Source organism: Bos javanicus, chromosome 29, assembly GCF_032452875.1.
Source record: "Bos javanicus breed banteng chromosome 29, ARS-OSU_banteng_1.0, whole genome shotgun sequence".
Taxonomy (NCBI): Eukaryota; Metazoa; Chordata; class Mammalia; order Artiodactyla; family Bovidae; genus Bos; species Bos javanicus.
In genome coordinates, this window is record NC_083896.1 from 18379508 (window position 1) to 18398382 (window position 18875).

At 39.8% G+C, this 18875-nt stretch overlaps 1 protein-coding gene across 4 annotated transcripts in view; it reads right to left on the minus strand.

Moving 5' to 3' along the window:
- Positions 1-18875, minus strand: part of AAMDC (adipogenesis associated Mth938 domain containing) — a 34618-nt gene that overhangs the window by 10231 nt on the left and 5512 nt on the right. For 3 of the 4 annotated variants that reach the window (XM_061406162.1, XM_061406164.1, XM_061406165.1), the window contains exon 2: positions 14559-14708. In XM_061406162.1, coding sequence (XP_061262146.1) covers positions 14559-14690 — 132 coding nt within the window. In that variant the 5' untranslated portion in view covers positions 14691-14708. Of the gene's footprint in view, positions 1-14558; positions 14709-15451; positions 15541-18875 lie in introns of all 4 variants that reach the window. The other variant, XM_061406163.1, reaches the window with a different exon arrangement.

Consider the following 18875-nt stretch of genomic DNA (forward strand, 5'->3'; position numbering starts at 1 on the left):
GTAAGGTGACAGTAACCAGACTTATTGTGGTGATCATTTTTTAATGTATAGAAATATGAAATCATTATGTTGGGTACTTGGCACTTGCATAGTATTATAGGTCAGTTATACTTCAATCAATAAATCTGTGTACTGATAGACTAAAGAAGAAGTGAAGTCACTCAGTCGTGTCCGACTCTTTGCGACCCCATGGACTGTAGCCTACCAGGCTCCTCTGTCCATGGGATTTTCCAGGCAAGAGTACTGGAGTGGGTTGCCATTTCCTTCTCCAGAGGATCTTCCCAACCCAGGGATCGAACCTGAGTCTCCCGCATTGTAGGCAGACGCTTTACCATCTGAGCCACCAGGGAAGTCAGGGAAGACTAAAGAAAGATGACAACAAAATGCAGTACATGAGCCCTCATTGGATCTTGGGTTTGAAACGAAAGCCAGTTATAAAAGATATTTGATTGGAACAGTTGTTATAGCTTGATTATAGAGTTGATATTATTTTATATTCTATAAATGTTGAGTTTCTTGAGTGTAACATTATGTAAGGCAGAATGCCTTTGTTTTATTAGATATAAGCCAAAGCATTTAGAGTTATGTATCATGATGTCAGTACTTAGTTCCAAATGATTTAGCAAATATAGTTATTCAGAAAGAAAGATACTGAGAGACAAAACAAACAAATGTGCCAGAATATTAAAAACTGGTAAATCTAAGCTGATGGTATACAAGTGTTTATTATTTTCTTCGAATTGTTATATAGGTTCAAAATATTTCAAAATAGAAAAAGGGGAAGGAGACATTCAATATAGACTTTCCATGTCACCCAGGTTTAGAAGGCGAATGGAAGCACAAGCAAAACAAACACAAAAGCAGAACGGGTTAGGGACAGCTCAGCTCAACTGTTTCCTTAGGTAGCCATGTCCTGAGCATAAGAACCTTTAGTCTGGTCAAATGGACAAGACTTTGAGAATTATGTTACACTTTATACCTATTGCCATATTATATATTAAAAGAAAACCACAAAATCAGCAATGGTTATAACAAGGACATTTTGGGGGAAATAAAAATATACTGTATACTAGTATATCAAGGATATCCTTAGTTGTAAGAATGACATTGTGGCTATACAGGAGAAAGTTTATGTTTTTAGGAAAGAAATGCTAAAATATCTGCCATTTACACTCAAGTGATTGGGGGGAAATGTGTGTGTTTGTGTATCTGATGAGAGAGAAAAAACAAATATGGCAAAGTATTAACAACTTGAGGATTTTGTGAAAGGTATTTATCATAAGTCATACAACTGTTCTGTAGGTTTCATATTATTCAAAATTAAAAGGTGCAGTAAAAATCAACTATATTTCAATTTTAAAAAATCAGAAAAATAGCTTAAAGTTTCCACATTTCCTTTGGTTCTCTTCTGGTGCCTGCTAATTGGGTTTGGCTTTACTTATTTATTTTTGGCTGTGCTGGGTCTTTATTGTTGTACTCGTGGCTATCCTGAGGTGACGTGAGCGGGGGCTACTCTCTAGTTGCTGCAGTGCTTGGGCTTCTTGACTGCGGAGGCGTCTCTTGTTGCGGAGCATGGGCTCTCGGGTGCGCTGGCTCAGGAGTAGTGGCAAGGGGCTTAGCTGCCCCGAGGCATGTGGGATCTTCCCAGGCCAGGGATCAAATCTATGTTCCCCGTATAGGCAGGCAAATTCTTAACCATTAGACCACCAGGGAAGTCCTGCTTTTCTTTTAAATTTTTATATCTTCCTCCTTGCCCCTTTTCAGCCTAACATAAATGAAAGATATATGTATGTTTCCACATAGAAAACTCTTCTCCAATAAGACAGTTATTGCTTTAGGATAGAAATGAATGAGGACAGTATGTAATAGGAGAAAAGTATAGGCTTTATAAAGACTCAGGGTTCAAATCTTGGTTCCAAAAATTACTAGTGGTGTGACCCTGGAAGAGCTATATTTGACCAGGCTCTGCATTAAATAACAGCAGTTATTTAATGATTGGTAGAGATTTTGGAGTAGGTAGTAGTAATTATTATTTCAAGGACACTGGTTGAAGACAACAATTTTTTATATATTTCCATTCTGCAATTACTATATAATCTGCTCCTACCCTCTTTAAACTGATGAAAAAAAGGAATCACAACATTAACCTACCTCAGAGGGAATGTCACAAAGTGTAAAAAAGATTTTTAACAACATTTATTATGAAAAATTCAATGCAGCCAGTGTTTACTGAGCCCCTCCTTTGCAGGCGCTGTGCTAAGTGCATAGCTCGTGCCCTTGGGGAGCTCACCACGTAATGAGGCAGACAGGCAAATGCCCACTCAGTACCATACAGTTGAACTGCACTAAGTGCTAAAATAGAGGCACAAAATACACTGAAATACTGAGAATGGGCTAAGCAGCTCATTTTTACAAGGATTAACAGGAAGCGCTTCAGAGAGGAGATAAAACAAAAGCTAGGAATTGAAGGATATATAAGATTTCAACAGGTACAGAGGGGAGTAGTTAATTTCAAGTAGAGGAAATGGTTTTAGGAAAAGTACAGAAATGAAAGATCATGGTAGGTTTGTAAGGGAATGGGTATTGGGTATGGAATAGGTAGGCCTTCACATGTGTTTTATGAAATATAGGGGATGAAATTGAAAAAAAAAATTGGAACTGTATTATTATTACTTTTTTAATGGCCCTAAACCACATCCTGAGGAGTTTTTACTTAGTTTTGAGGTTTAGGGAAAGCCTTGGAAGTTTTCTAAGCAGAGCAGTGACATGACTAGTTCATGTTTTAGAAATGATAATAGAAGACAAACCTCAAAAACATAGAATAAGAGGCAGGAGAACCAGGTAGGAGATTGATTCCACAGCCCAGGTGAGAGCACTGGGCACTAGGAAGGAACAGATTTGAAAGACTTTGCCAAGGCTGAGTCAACAAATGGACTCCGTTGGATGTGGTGGAGGAGAAAGCTGGAGACATAAAAATTGTATGTGATACTTCTCTTCTAGATGACTGTGTAGACAGTAATTCCATTAATGGAATTATGGAAAAACACACAAGAAGTTCCTAGATTTTTTCGGGGGGAGGGGCGTGCAGTAGGGAAAAGGAAATGAAATCAGCTTTGGATATGTTTGGCTTAAGTTACCTGAGGAACAACTCATATGCAGATGTATAACATGTGACTAAACATTCTGATAGTTTGGATGACCGTTCAGCAAATATTCATTCCTCTTGCCTTCTTATATATACATATGTGTGTGTATATATATATATATATATACTTCTATATACTTCTATGCTCTACTGACATGGAAATTCATATTGGTGAACCTGAGGCAAGCAAAATCTTGAAATATACTTGCTCAGTGGCAATTATGTTTGTGAGCTTCAGATAGCCCCATGAAGAAAGATCAGGTCCTGGCTATCTCCCTGGTCCAAGGTAGACGGAGCATTCAGCCAACGTGCCAACTGTAGCTTGGGGTAGAGCTGCTCCAGCTTGGTCCATAGGCATGATAATAAATACTTACTATTGTTCATCACTAAGTTCATTAAAAAGAACAGCTGAACAAAGGAATTCCCTGGTGGTCCAAAGGTTAGGATTCTATGCTTTTGGTGCTGTGGGCCCAGGTTCAATCCTGGTCGGGGACCTAAAATCCTATAAACCGTGTGGTGCAGCCAAAAAAAAAAAGAAGAGCTCAGCACGACTACCATATATTTAGAGCACAAAAATAACTAGAGATAGTACTTCCATCAGTTCATGGTATAAACAATTTAAGTCGTCCAAAGTAATAAGAAATCCTCTAAACACTCTCAGGCTCTTAATCCCTCAAGGATTCCTTATTAAGCAGCATCTGATGTACAAATCAGAGTGTTTCTGAGACTTTTAGAAGTAATTTGATCATTTCTGTAGTTCTATTGGGAGAAACTAATAGTGTAGAGCACTGTTATGTGCCAAGCACATAATTTTCTGGTAACTAAGGAAGAAAAGAAAATTTTAAAAATTACAAAAAATCAAGTGTCTCCTATGTGACAGGTACTGTGGCAGATGTTTTACAAAGATGAACATATTTAGTATTCAAAGCAACCAAGTGAAATACATTTTTTTCCAGGTCCCATCCTCAAGACATTCTGATTTAGCAGTTGGGAGGAGTGAGGGAGATCAGGACATGCCTTTTAAACAAACCTCTAGATGATTCTGATGTAAGAGATCCATGAATTACACTGAGAAATACTGAGTGGGAGAAAGAATGAATTTGCATGATGGCAACTGGTGTCATTTTTAAAATTTATTCTTCCCAACCCATGTATTACTCTTTCATCAACCCATAACAAATAGACATTATTATTCTCCATTTTGAAATGGTTAAACTGAGACACAGTCAGGCTATATAACTTGGTTAAGATATCTAGCTAAAATGTGACAGTGCCTGGACCTATAAATCTAAATATTGGCTAGAAATCTCTATCTAGAGCCCTAATGTAAGTTCAAACTCAACATATTCCAAAAGAATTACTCCTTTTATCTACCCAGCCTCTGTCTCAAACACAAACATACTTGTTTCTCCTCTTGATATACCCAGTCTCAATAAATGGTACAACCATGTACCCATTTATCCATGCCAGACTTCTCCTTTGCCCGCTAAATCTAATAAACTGTCTTATCCTGCAAATTTCACCTTTTAAAATTTTTATTGAAGTATAGTTGAATTACAGTGTTGTTTTAATTACTGCTGTACAGCAATGTGATTCAGTTATACATATGTATATACATACTTTTTCATATTCTTTTCCATTATGGGTTATCACGGAATACTGAATATAATTCCGTGTTCTATACAGTAGGACCTTGTTATTTATCCATTCTATATATACCAATTTGCATCTGCTAATTCCAAACTCCCAATCTGACTCTCTCACCTTAATAGTTTTCAAATTTGCTGTTTCATATCCACCCACACTACTACTAACTTAACAATAACAGCATCATTTATTGAATGCCTGTACTGTACCTATGGAGAAGGAAGTGGCAACCCACTCCAGTATTCTTGCCTGGAGAATCCCATGGATGGAGGAGCCTGGAGGGCTACAGTCCACAGGGTCGCAAAGAGTTGGACATGACTGAGCGACTTCACTTCACTTTTATACCGTATCTAGCACAGTACATTAATTCTTAGATCAGCTCTATGAAGTAGGTAATATTACTATCTCCATTTTATAGATGAGAACTCCGAGGTGTAATAGCTTTGATTAGATGTCCTTTTGCTCCTATGCAGATGAGTTCTAGTTAACACCTCAGCTTTTCCTCTCATCTTTCCTAGTTCTTCTCTCTTTAACTAGTTCTAGAACACCTCCTCTTATGTATTCAGCTGACAGGTGAAACTTAACAAGATGAAAACTAAACTTAGAGCAAACTTTCCCCATTTTCCTATTATCAACAATGGTACTGTTACAGTTTTATAGTCTTTAACGTTAAAGTTATGATATAAGAATCATGATGGAGTAAAAGAAAGTTAGAATCTGACCTGAATTTACCATTTGATTTCACATTTTTCTAGCTATGTACCTCTGCGCTTACTAAGCTTCCTTAAATGCAGAATGAGGTTAAAAGTAATATTAACTCATGTAGTCTTATATGGGAAAAATACAGTATATGGTGTTAAATCCATTTTTGAAGAAAAAAAATCTCTCCAATGTGGCACACTTATAAGTTGGTACTCCAATATATCTTAAATGCATAGTCTGGAAAATCGTTGTCAGTCACATGAATTTCCTGCTTCAGTATCTGAAGTGGCTATGCCTTGTCCACTAAATAAATGTAAACTGAGGTCTGCGACACCGTCAACCATACCACTGTCTACTCTTACACCCCTCTAGCTTTACTCTATGAAACAATTCAGTGGAGTCATTTGGTTCACAAGCATCATAGCTTCTTATTCCTCAGCCTTCTCTTATTCTGTCCCTTCTATATCTCAAAGCCTTCCCATTCCTTTTACCAGTCCAGTATATTCCTAAGATCCAGGTAGGTAATAAACAACTAGGTGTCTGGATCAAAACAATGAGTGCCTGAAGTTCAAAATGAAGACACCATAATGAGACCACTAGGAGGGGTGGACTCACAATATAATTGAATTCCATACCTCCCCAGGTACACAACCCACAAAATGGAGAATAAATATGTTACACATCTTTACATACAAAAGTGAGAGTTCTGAGTCCCATGTAGGCCTTCCAGCCCAGGGTTCCAGCACCATGAAGAGGACTTGGTTTTGAAGGCCAACAGGACTTGAACACAAAAGTGCATCAAGACTGAGAGAAATAGAGACTTCACCCTTAAACGGTGTACACAAAATTTCACACATACCGGGACCAAGGGCAAAAGCAGTAATTTGATAGAAGACTGGCCCAGACCTTCCTGCTGGTTTTGGAGGGTCTCTTGGGGAGTGGGGGAAGGGAGGCCCTGGGGACAAAGACCCTGGTGGCAGAAACATCAGGGCACATTCATTTGCATGAGCTCTCCTGGAGGTTGATACCTTCACACATCAAAACCTGGTCCCACAGAACAGCCTGTAGGCTTCAGTGCTAGGATGTCTGAGGTCAAGCAACAGATTGGCTGGGCACACGGCCCCACCTATCAGCAGACAGGCGCTGCCTGTAGACTTCCTGAGCCCACAGGACATGCTTCTAGACAAAGCCCTGCCCAACAGAGGGTCAAGACCCAGCTCAACTCTCTAGGGGGCAGACACCAAAACAAGAAAACCTACAGTCAGTCCTGCAGCCTGCAAACTGAGTCTGTAAATGCAGCCCGGACACTACCTTGGGACCAGCTGGCCCCTGGCCCTTGAGAATGGAGTGTACTTCTGGGACACACAGGATTTATTCTATACAGGGCCACTTTTTTTCCCAAGGTGGAGAAACATAACTAACCTACCACATACTTAAAAATACAAATAGCAATGTAGAAAAAATGAGGAGACAGAGGAATATGTTTTGGATGAAGGAATAAGATAAAACCCCAGAAGAAGAATTGAGATAAGCAACCTACCTGAGAAAGAGTTCAGAGTAATGATCTTAAAGATGATCAAAGAACTTGGGAGGAGAATGGATGCACAGAGAGAGAAATTAGAAGTTTTTAACAAAGAATTTTAAAATGAAAAATGAAACAGAATTAATAAACAATAACTAAAACGAAAAACACACTAGAAGGAATCAATAATAGACTAAATGAAGCAGATAAATGGATCAGTGAGCTGGAATACAGAGTAGTGGAAATCACCACTGCCAAACAGAAAATAGAAAATGAAAAGAAATTAGGACCGTTTAAAAGACCTCTGAAACAACATCATACCCACTAATATTGGCATTATAAGGGTCCCAGAAAGCAAAGAGAGAAAGAGCCTGAAAAAAAATATGAAGAGATAATAGCTGAAACCTTTCCTAACCTGTGAAAGGAAAGTCACCCAAGTCTAGGAAGCAGAGTCCCATACAGGATTAACCCATGGAGGAACACATTAAGACATATTGTAATCAAACTGACAAGAATTAAAGACAGAATATTAAAAACAAGGGAAGAGCAACAAATAACATACAAGGGGACTCCTATAAAGTTATCGGATTATTTTTCAGCAGAAACTCCATAGGCCAGAAGGGAGTGGCACAATACACTTAAAGTGAGGAAAGAGGAAAAACCTATAACCAAATAATACTCTACCCAACAAAGCTCCTGTTCATATTCAATGTAGAAATCAAAAACTTTACAGATAAGCAAAAGCTAGAAGAATTCAGCACCAACAAATCAGCTCTACAACAAATGCTAAAGGATCTACTCTAGGCAGAAAGAAAAGGCCACAACTAATAACAAGAAAATTATGAAATGGAAAAGCTCATTGGTAAAGGCACACATACAATAAAGGTAGGAAATAATCCACACACAAAGCTACTAGGGAAGTTAAATGGACAAAAATCGTAAAATTATTTGTATCCACAATTAAGTGGCTAACAGAGACACAAAACAATGAGATGTAAAATGCTGCTACTGCTAAGTCACTTTAGTCATGTCCGACTCCGTGCGACCCCAGAGATGGCAGCCCACCAGGCTCTGCCGTCCCTGGGATTCTCCAGGCGAGAACACTGGAGTGGGTTGCCATTTTCTTCTCCAATGCATGAAAGTGAAAAGTGAAAGTGAAGTCGCTCAGTCGTGTCCGACTCCTAGCGACCCCATGGACTGCAGCCTACCAGGCTCCTCCGTCCATGGGATTTTCCAGGCAAGAGTACTGGAGTGGGGTGCCATTGCCTTCTCCGAGATGTAAAATATATAATATCAAAAAAGTAATTTTTGGCAGTCCAGTGGTTAAGACTGCACTTCCACTGCTGGCAGCATGAGTTTGATCCTTGGTTGGGGAACTAAGGTCCTGCATGTGGTGTGACATGGCCAAAAAAAGAAAAAAACAAAAAGTAATTGTGAGGGGAGGGGAGTACAAATGCAGGTTATCTAAAATGCATTTGAAATTAAGAGGTCAGCAATTTAAAACAAGCATAGATAAATAGATAGGTAGATAGATATGGGCTTCCCAAGTGGCGCTAGTGGTAAAGAACCCGCCTGCCAGTGCAGGAGACATAAGAGATATGGGTTCAATCCTTGCATTGGGAAGATCCCCTGGAGAAGGGTGTGGCAACCCACTTCAGTATTCTTGCCTGGAGAATCCCATGGACAGAGGAACCTCTTGGGCTACAGTTCATAGGGTCACTAACAGTCAGACATGACTGAAGTGACTTAGCAGTCACTTCATATCAGTCAGTTCAGTTCAGTCGCTCAGTCGTGTCCGACTCTTTGTGACCCCATGAATTGCAGCACGCCAGGCCTCCGTGTCCATCACCAGCTCCTGGAGTTCACCCAAACCCACGTCCATCGAGTCGGTGATACCATCCAGCCATCTCATCCTCTGTTGTCCCCTTCTCCTCCTGCCCCCAGTCCCTCCCAGCATCAGAGTCTTTTCCAGTGAGTCAACTCTGTGAGGTCACTCAATCCAGTGAGGTGGCCAAAGTACTGGAGTTTCAGCTTCAGCATCATTCCCTCCAAAGAAATCCCAGGGCTGATCTCCTTCAGAATGGACTGGTTGGATCTCCTTGCAGTCCAAGGGACTCTCAAGAGTCTTCTCCAACACCACAGTTCAAAAGCATCAATTCTACGGGGCTCAGCTTTCTTCACAGTCCAACTTTCACATCCATACATGACCACAGGAAAAACCAGTGGTCTGGTTTGACTAGACGGACCTTTGTTGGCAAAGTAATGTCTCTGCTTTTGAATATGCTATCTAGGTTGGTCATAACTTTCCTTCCAAGGAGTAAGCGTCTTTTAATTTCATGGCTGCAGTCATCATCTGCAGTGATTTTGGAGCCCAGAAAAATAAAGTCTGACACTTTCCCCCATCTATTTGCCATGAAGTGATGGGACAAGATCCCATGATCTTAGTTTCCTGAATGTTGAGTTTTAAGCCAACTTTTTCACTCTCCTCTTTCACTTTCATCAAGAGGCTTTTTAGTTCCTCTTCACTTTCTACCATAAGGGTGGTGTCATCTGCATATCTGAGGTTATTGATATTTCTCCCGGCAATCCTGATTCCAGCTTGTGCTTCTTCCAGCCCAGCGTTTCTCATGATGTACTCTGCATAGAAGTTAAATAAGCAGGGTGACAATACACAGCTTTGACGTACTCCTTTTCCTATTTGTAACCAATCTGTTGTTCCATGTCCAGTTCTAACTGTTGCTTCCTGACCTGCATATTGGTTTCTCAAGAGGCAGGTCAGGTGGTCTGGTATTCCCACCTCTTTCAGAACTTTACACAATTTATTGTGATCCACACAGTCAAAGGCTTTGGCATAGTCAATAAAGCAGAAATAGATGTTTTTCTGGAACTCTCTTGCTTTTTCCATGATCCAGCAGATGTTGGCAATTTGATCTCTGGTTCCTCTGCCTTTTCTAAAACCAGCTTGAACATCTGGAAGTTCACGGTTCACGTATTGCTGAAGCCTGGTTTGGAGAATTTTGAGCCTTACTTTACTAGCGTGTGTGATGAGTGCAATTGTGCAGTAGTTTGAGTATTCTTTGGCATTACCTTTCTTTGGGATTGGAATGAAAACTGACCTTTTCCAGTCCTGTGGCCACTGCTGAGTTTTCCAAATTTGCTGGCATATTGAGTGCAGCACTTTCACAGCATCATCTTTCAGGATTTGGAATAGCTCAACTGGAATTCCATCACCTCCACTAGCTTTGTTCATAGTGATGCTTTCTAAGGCCCACTTGACTTCACATTCCAGGATGTCTGGCTCTAGGTGAGTGATCACACCATCGTGATTATCTGGGTCGTTAAGATCTTTTTTGTACAGTTCTTCTGTGTATTCTTGCCACCTGTTCTTAATATCTTCTGCCTCTGTTAGGTCCATACCATTTCTGTCCTTTATCGAGCCCATCTTTGCATGAAATGTTCCCTTGGCATCTCTAATTTTCTTGAAGAGATCTCTAGTCTTTCCCATTCTGTTGTCTTCCTCTATTTCTCTGCATTGATCACTGAGGAAGGCTTTCTTATCTCTCCTTGCTATTCTTTGGAACTCTGCATTCAGATGCTTATATCTTTCCTTTTCTCCTTTGCTTTTCGCTTCTCTTCTTTTCACAGCTATTTGTAAAGCCTCCTCACACAGCCATTTTGTTTTTTTGAGTTTCTTTTCCATGGGGATGGTCTTGATCCCTGTCTTCTGTACAATGTCACGAACCTCTGCCCATAGTTCATCAGGCACTCTATCTATCAGATCTAGTCCCTTAAATCTATTTCTCACTTCCACTGTATAATCATAAGGGATTTGACTTAGGTCATACCTGAATGGTCTAGTATGTATATAAATATATAAAAGCCTCACAGTAAACAAAAATCTCTGATATACACACAAAAAAGAAAGGAATCCAAACATAACACTAAAGACAGTCATCAAATCACAAGAGAAAAGAGCAAAAGAAGAAAGGGGAAAAAAGACCTCACAAACAAATCCAAAACAATTAACAAAATGGTATTAGGAACATACATCAATAATGACCGTAAATGTAAATGAACTACATGCTCCAATCAAAAGACATAGACTGGCTGAATAAATACAAGTAAATAAAATAAATACAATACAATAAATAAAAATAAGACCCATATATATGCTGCCTACAAGAGACTCATTTCAGATCTAGAGACACCTACAGATTGAAAATGAAGGAATGATAAAAGGTATTCCATACAAATGGAAATAAAAAGAAAGCCAGAGAAGCAATACTTATATCAGATAAAGTAGACTTTAAAACCTGCTGGGATTTCCCTGGTGCTCTAGTGGTTAAGACTTTGAGTTTCCACTAAGGGGGCAAAGATTTGATCTCTGATTGGGGAACACAAATCCTGCATGCCACGTGGTGCAGCCAAAAAATAATAAAAATTATAAAAGTAAATAAATACTGTTAGAAGGACATAATCAAAGGGTCAATTCAAGAAAAAGAAACAACAAATTTAAAAACATAGGTATTACTCAAAATAGGAACACCTCAATATATAAGGCAAATGTTAACAGACATAAAAGGAGAAATTAACAGTAACAGAATAATGGGGTCTTTAACATATCCCACTATCCCATTATCACTTCTGTGATCACCTTGAAAACCAACAACCTGGAATCACAGTGAAAACCATCAGCTTTGCAATCACCCAAGATAGAATAATGGATTAAAGCTCCTTCAAATGCCCATCCCCAGAGAACTGTCATTATTTAACCTGTGTGGTGGTTCCATGGAAGACCTCACTCATAGACTTTATTTGATCTAAGTTGGAGCTCACCAGTGCAAACCATCTTTTCTCCTGGAGAAGGCTGTCAAAAACAGTCAGAGACAATTGTTTAACAGTGCAGCTGCCTGAGGTAGTAGACAACATGGCAAGTGAGAGGTTCTGAAAAACTAACATGAAAAGAATAAAAAATGAGATGTTTATAGGAGGCTTTGAAAAGCTCAGATATGAACCTTGGTATTGAAAAGGCCATACACATGTCCAGGGTTGTACATATGCCCAGAAATCACCTGAGAAGGCCGTAAGGTCACAATTCTAGGTAACTTTGAGAGTCTTCATAAGCAAGGATCAAGCAGAGTTTTAAAGTGTCTGGCTAAATGTTGACTGCATACCCCAAATTTCATACAGAGTCCCTTAAACCAAAGTAAAACACTTACTGGTTTCAAGCATATAAGGAAACTTCTGTCATTGTACCAGGAAACCATATCTAAAGAATTAAAGGATAGTGTAAGAATGTATCTAACTGGAGAAAAACAATAAAGAGATAGAAATTATTTTTTAAAGGAAGTTCTGGAGCTGAAAAGTACAATATTGAAATGAAAATTACACTAAAGGGGTATAACTGTAGGCAAGAATCAGCAAAACTGAAAGATACGTAAATTGAGATGATCCAATCTGCAAAAAGGGACAGAAAAATGAATGAAAATAATGAAGAGAGCCTCAGAAACCTGTAGGACACCAAAAACCTCTACCAAAAACACACAAAAAGCCCCCACAACATACCCCCAACAGTTTTCACAGAGGATGAGAGATAGAAGGGGCAGAAGGAATATTTGAAGAAGTAACTGGTGAAAATTTCCCAAATTTAATGATGAACAACAATCTACACATTTATGAAGTTCCATACATTCCAAGCAAAATAAACTCAAAGAGATCCGCATGTACTGATAGATGTATCATAGTCAAGCTGTCAAAAGCTAAAGAGAATTTTGAAAGCAACAAGAGAGAAGTGACTTGTTGAGTCCAAGGAAACCTTAATAACATTTAATTTCTCATTAGTAACCAGTAACATCAAAAAAAGTGGAATGATGTTTTCAAAGTATTGCAAGAAAAACACTTTCAACCACAAATTGTATATCCAGCAAAACCATCCTTCAAAATCGAAGGATCAACTTCCATCATTAGAGCACGAGGAGCTCCACTACCCACACTTAAAATTATTAAAACAAACAAACCAAAAAACATAACCTAAAAAGAATTTGTTTTAACCCCAATCATTCAAACACTATGGAAAGGGGCTTCCCTGGTGGTCTGGTGGCTAAGACTTTGCCCCAATGCAGGAAGCCCTGGGTTCAATACCTGGTCAGGGAACTAGATCCCACATGCTGCAACTAATAGTTCCTACAACCAAGATCCTGCACAGCCAAATAAATATATAAATATTTTTTTAAAAAGACTTTGGGAAGGCCCAAAGAGTAAAGAGCAAATTAAGAAATAAGTATTTAAGAAAAAAATAGAAATATTTGGTAGGAAAGGTGAGAATCTGATACTTTAAGAAAGACTGCTACCTGCCTCCCTCCTCCTAGTCCATTGAGGTGGAAACTCACTTCAGTCTGCTGCAGCCAAGGGCTATTCCTTGTCTCTGCTACCAGCTATAAGACCTTCTTCCTGGAAGAATCAGGATATCAGTGCTTATGATACTGCCTGCAACTATCTATTGCTTAAGCCAAGTCCCATGTGAGTGTGGAGGGTGAGTTGAGGGTTCCCTTCTTTTAACCAACCTCCACTCACAGAATGGAGACTCTATTTTGAGCATGGTACACTGAGAATACTGGAGGAAGTATAATGGAAATGCAACTTCAAATCACAATGAGATAACATTTCACATTAACTAGGATGATACAATCGGAGAAGGCAATGGCACCCCACTCCAGTACTCTTGCCTGGAAAATCCCATGGATGGAGGAGCCTGGTAGGCTGCAGTCCATGGGGTCACTGAAAGTCGGACACAACTGAGCAATTTCACTTTCACTTTTCACTTTCATGCATTGGAGAAGGAAATGGCAACCCACTCCAATGTTCTTGCCTGGAGTATCCCAGGGACGGCAGAGCCTGGTGGGCTGCCGTCTGTGGGGTCGCACAGAGTCGGACACGACTGAAGCAACTTAGCAGCAGGATGATATAATAAAAGCAAAGCCAAGCAAATAAGAGTAAGTGTTGGTGAGGAGGGACTTAGAAAAATTGAAACCATCATAAATTCCTAACATCTATAGTGTAAAATGGTACAGTTAATTTGGAAAGCAGTCTGGCAGTTCCTCAAAAGGTGAATCACAGAGTTACCATATGACCTAGAATTTCCAGTCCTAGGTTGTACTTAAGAGAATTGAATGAATTTGTTTATTTGAAATGTCTAGAATAGGCACATCTATAGAAACAGAAAGTAATAGTTGTCAGGAGCTGGAGAGAGGGAAGAAAGAATGACTGCTAATGGTTATGAGCTTTCCTTTGGGATGATAAATATGTCCTAGAATTAGTAATGGTAGTTACGGTGCAAGGTTATGACAAAAAGTCAATTGTATTTCATATTTTAAAAGTTTAATGGTGAGTTTAGTGGTATGTGTATTATATCGAGAGAGAAAGAAAGAGGGAGAGAATGAAAGAAATAGTTACTTTTCACTTGGAACTTGGTCATTAAGGCTTAGGAGTTTGGAAATTACTTGGCCAGCCTTACACAGTTTCAACCAGACACTAATAGCTTACCTCAGTTCCTGTTTCTCTCCAATCCCAATCCCGACTTCCCCCTGGCCACACTTTGCAATCCTTATAGATTTTTGTAGAGCCTTGTACTTTCATTTGCCCCCATGAGAGCGAAGCAATTTCAGGGGATGACATAAGGAACTTAACTGAACTCTGAAATTAAAGGAAAAATATAATTAATCAGTTTTAAAGTAAGTTTGAAACAGCTCCAAAACACTGGAGCTAAACTATAAATAGAATATATTTTAAAATATGCTATATACAAAATATAGTAAGCCCTGGTCCTCTATGAGTTAAGAAGCGTCTTTGTCATCTATGTAGTTGTCACGTCTTCTGTAAAGGCCTAAAAAGTGAAATGTTATTCTTGGGATCCTGACTCATCCAACCATGGAAACTAGATACTACAATTACTTCTCAGACTCTGGAGAGAATTCTCAGGATATTTTTTGAAAGATAAAATTAAAGGTGAATGGACTTCCCTGGTGGTCCAGTGGTTAAGACTCCACACTCCCAATTCAGGGGGCATGGGTTTGATCCTTGGTCAGGGAACTAAGATCCCACATACCATACTGTGCAGCCAAAAAATTAAAAAGTAATTAAATAAAGGTAGAGATTTACTTCAGCATGATGTAATGAGGAGGTTGACAAATCCTTTCCCCCAAAGCAAGGATAGAGCTGGACAAAACTATCAAAATAATGATTTGGCACTCCAGAAATATAGACATACTTCAAACTGAAGAAATGCCTATTTGTGAAATAAGAACAGTAAGATATTTTGTTGTTCTTGCCTGGGATTACACCCATACCCCTACATCGGTTCTGTTGGCACAGAGGTTCAACTTGACTGGGGCAGGGCATGAAAACCAAGTCTTGTTGCTAAGGCAGAAGAGGCTTACTTGATTTAGAGCATAATCTGTTAATCTGGTGATCTCAATGGCAAATAAACATGGATGGCAGGTGGCTCTGCTTCTTCATTATTGTGAGCCTATTTGGAGCAAACAATTGGATTGTCAGAGTAGGCCAGGATTGAAAAGGAATTCCCAGAGGTGATACAGCCAAGGGTGCTGGATAAGCTTTCTAGTATCCAGAGTGGAACAAAGGCTGTGAGTATATGCATCAAAGACAGGAATAGGCCTAAATCATGGAAATGTCTGGGCTAATGGAGCCTATAGAACATACAAAGTGAAAAGGTAATGGGGCTCTGGAGGACTCAGAAGAATATGAGAACCAGGAAGGAAATGAAAACGGCCTGAACACTGAATGTACTCCCCAGCACATACGGATCGGATCAGTAGAGAGGGTAACTCCTATTGGCTTGAGATGTTTGAACACAATCTTTGATTAATCTTTGGCTGGACACTATGCTATACAGGCGCAGAGGAGACCCCTAGGAAGCCAAACTTAAAAATGAAAACAAGGGGAATTCCCTGGTGGTCCAGGAGTTAGGGCTTGGCGCTTTCACTGCTGGGGCCCAAGGTTCTCCCTCGTCACAGAGTTCCCACAAGCCTCACGGCATGACCAAAAGAAAAAAAAAGAAGAAAAAAAAAAAGAAAACAAAACAAGAAAAAAAGAAAGAAAAGCCCTTAATATAGATTTCAGTGGCTACACATTCCATGGGAGACAGAATTCCAGATTTAGTTTAGGCTAGTGACTACACAGAAACAAATAAACTAAGAACAATGGTGTAGGGGAAGAATCCCAATTCAGACTTTCTATAGCACAGGGAATTATAGCCATTGTCTTGTAATAACTGTTAGTGGAGTATAATTTGTGAAAACACTGAATCACTATACTTAAAAACTAATATAATGTTTTAAAAATTATGATGACAATGACTCAGTGAATATAGAATTTCTCAATAAAGAGACATTTCAAAAAAGAATCATCTAGCATTGATAAGTACAGTAACTAAAAGGGGCTTGTATCACTTGGGGTTCTCCAGAGAAACAGAACCAGTAGACCATATATATTAACAGATTTATTTCACAGAAGTGGCTTATACAATTGTGGGGGCAGGCTGGCAGATCGCTGACTCTTAGGCAGAAATTGTCACTGCAGTATTGACGTGTTACTTCTTCCTCAAGGAAACCTCACTTTTCCTTTTAAGGTCTTTCAATTAATTGAATGAGGGCTTCCAAAAGTACTGAGGATCATCTTCTTTATTTAAAAGTCAATTAATTGTAAATGTTGACTAGGCCACAAAACACCTTCATCAGTTCAGTTCAGTTCAGTCACCCAGTCGTGTCCAACTCTTTGCGACCCCATGAATTGCAGCATGCCAGGCCTCCCTGTCTATCACCAACTCCTGGAGTTCACCCAAACTCTTGTCCATTGAGTTGGTGATGCCATCCAGCCATCTCATCCTCTGTCATCCCCTTCTCCTCCTGCCCCCAAACCCTCCCAGCATCAGTCTTTTTCAGTGAGTCAACTCTTCGCATGAGGTGGCCAAAGTACTGGAGTTTCAGCTTTAGCATCAGTCCTTCTAAAGAACACCCAGGACTGATCTCCTTTAAAATGGACTGGTTGGATGTCCTTTCAGTCCAAGGGACTCTCAAGAGTCTTCTCCAACACCACAGTTCAAAAGCATCAATTCTTAGGCGCTCAGCTTTCTTCACAGTCCAACTTTCACATCCATACATGACCACTGGAAAAACCATAGCCTTGACTAGACGGGCCTTTGTTGGCAAAGTAAGGTCTCTGCTTTTGAATATGCTATCCAGGTTGGTCATAACTTTCCTTCCAAGGAGTAAGCGTTTTTTAATTCCATGGCTGCAATCACCATCTGCAGTGATCTGGGAGCCCCCAAAATAAAGTCTGACACTGTTTCCACTGTTTCCCCATCTATTTCCCATCAAGTGATGGGACCAGATGCCATGATCTTAGTTTTCTGAATGATGAGCTTTAAGCCAACTTTTTCACTTTCTCACTTTCATCAAGAGGCTTTTTAGTTCCTCTTCACTTTCTGCTATAAGGGTGGTGTCATCTGCATATCTGAGGTTATTGATATTTCTCCCGGCAATCTTGATCCCAGCTTGTTCTTCTTCTAGCCCAGCATTTCTCATGATGTACTCTGCATACAATATACAGCCTTGACGTAGTCCTTTTCCTATTTGGAACCAGTCTGTTGTTCCATGTCCAGTTCTAACTGTTGCTTCCTGACCTGCATATAGGTTTCTCAAGAGGCAGGTCAGGTGGTCTGGTATTCCCATTTCTTTCAGAACTGTCCACAGTTAATTGTGATCCACACAGTCAAAGGCTTTGGCATAGTCAATAAAGCAGAAATAGATGTTTTTCTGGAACTCTCTTGCTTTTTCCATGATCCAGCAGATGTTGGCAATTTGATCTCTGGTTCCTCTGCCTTTTCTAAAACCAGCTTGAACATCTCGAAGTTCACGGTTCACGTATTGCTGAAGCCTGGCTTGGAGAATTTTGAGCACTACTTTACTAGTGTGTGTGATGAGTGCAATTGTGCGGTAGTTTGAGCATTCTTTGGCATTACCTTTCTTTGGGATTGGAATGAAAACTGACCTTTTCCAGTCCTGTGGCCACTGCTGAGTTTTCCCAATTTGCTGGCATATTGAATGCAGCACTTTCACAGCATCATCTTTTAGGATTTGAAATAGCTCAACTGGAATTCCATCACCTCCACTAGCTTTGTTCGTAGTGATGCTTTCTAAGGCCCACTTGACTTCACATTCCAGGATGTCTGGCTCTAGGTGAGTGATCACACCATCGTGATTATCTGGGTCGTTAAGATCTTTTTTGTACAGTTCTTCTGTTTATTCTTGCCACCTGTTCTTAATATCTTCTGCCTCTGTTAGGTCCATACCATTTCTATCCTTTATCGAGCCCATTTTTGCATGAAATGTTCCCTTGGTATCTCTAATTTTCCTGAAGAGATCTCTAGTCTTTCCCATTCTGTTGTTTTCCTCTATTTCTTTGCATTGATCATTGATCACTGAGGAAGGCTTTCTTATCTCTTCTTGCTATTCTTTGGGACTCTGCATTCAGATGCTTATATCTTTCCTTTTCTTCTTTGCTTTTCACTCATAGCAGCACCTAGATTAGTGTTTGATCGGATTAACTGACTACTATAGACCAGCCAGGCTGACACATAAAATTAACCATGTCTGAGTGTGAGTGTGAAGTCACTGTCGTATCCGACTCTTTGCAACCCCATGGACTGTAGCCTATCAGGCTCCTTCGTCCATGGGATTTTCCAGGCAAGAATGCTGGAGTGGGTTGCCATTTCCTTCTCCAGGAGATCTTCCTGACCCGGGGATTGAACCCAGGTCTCCCAGATTGTAGGCAGATGCTTTA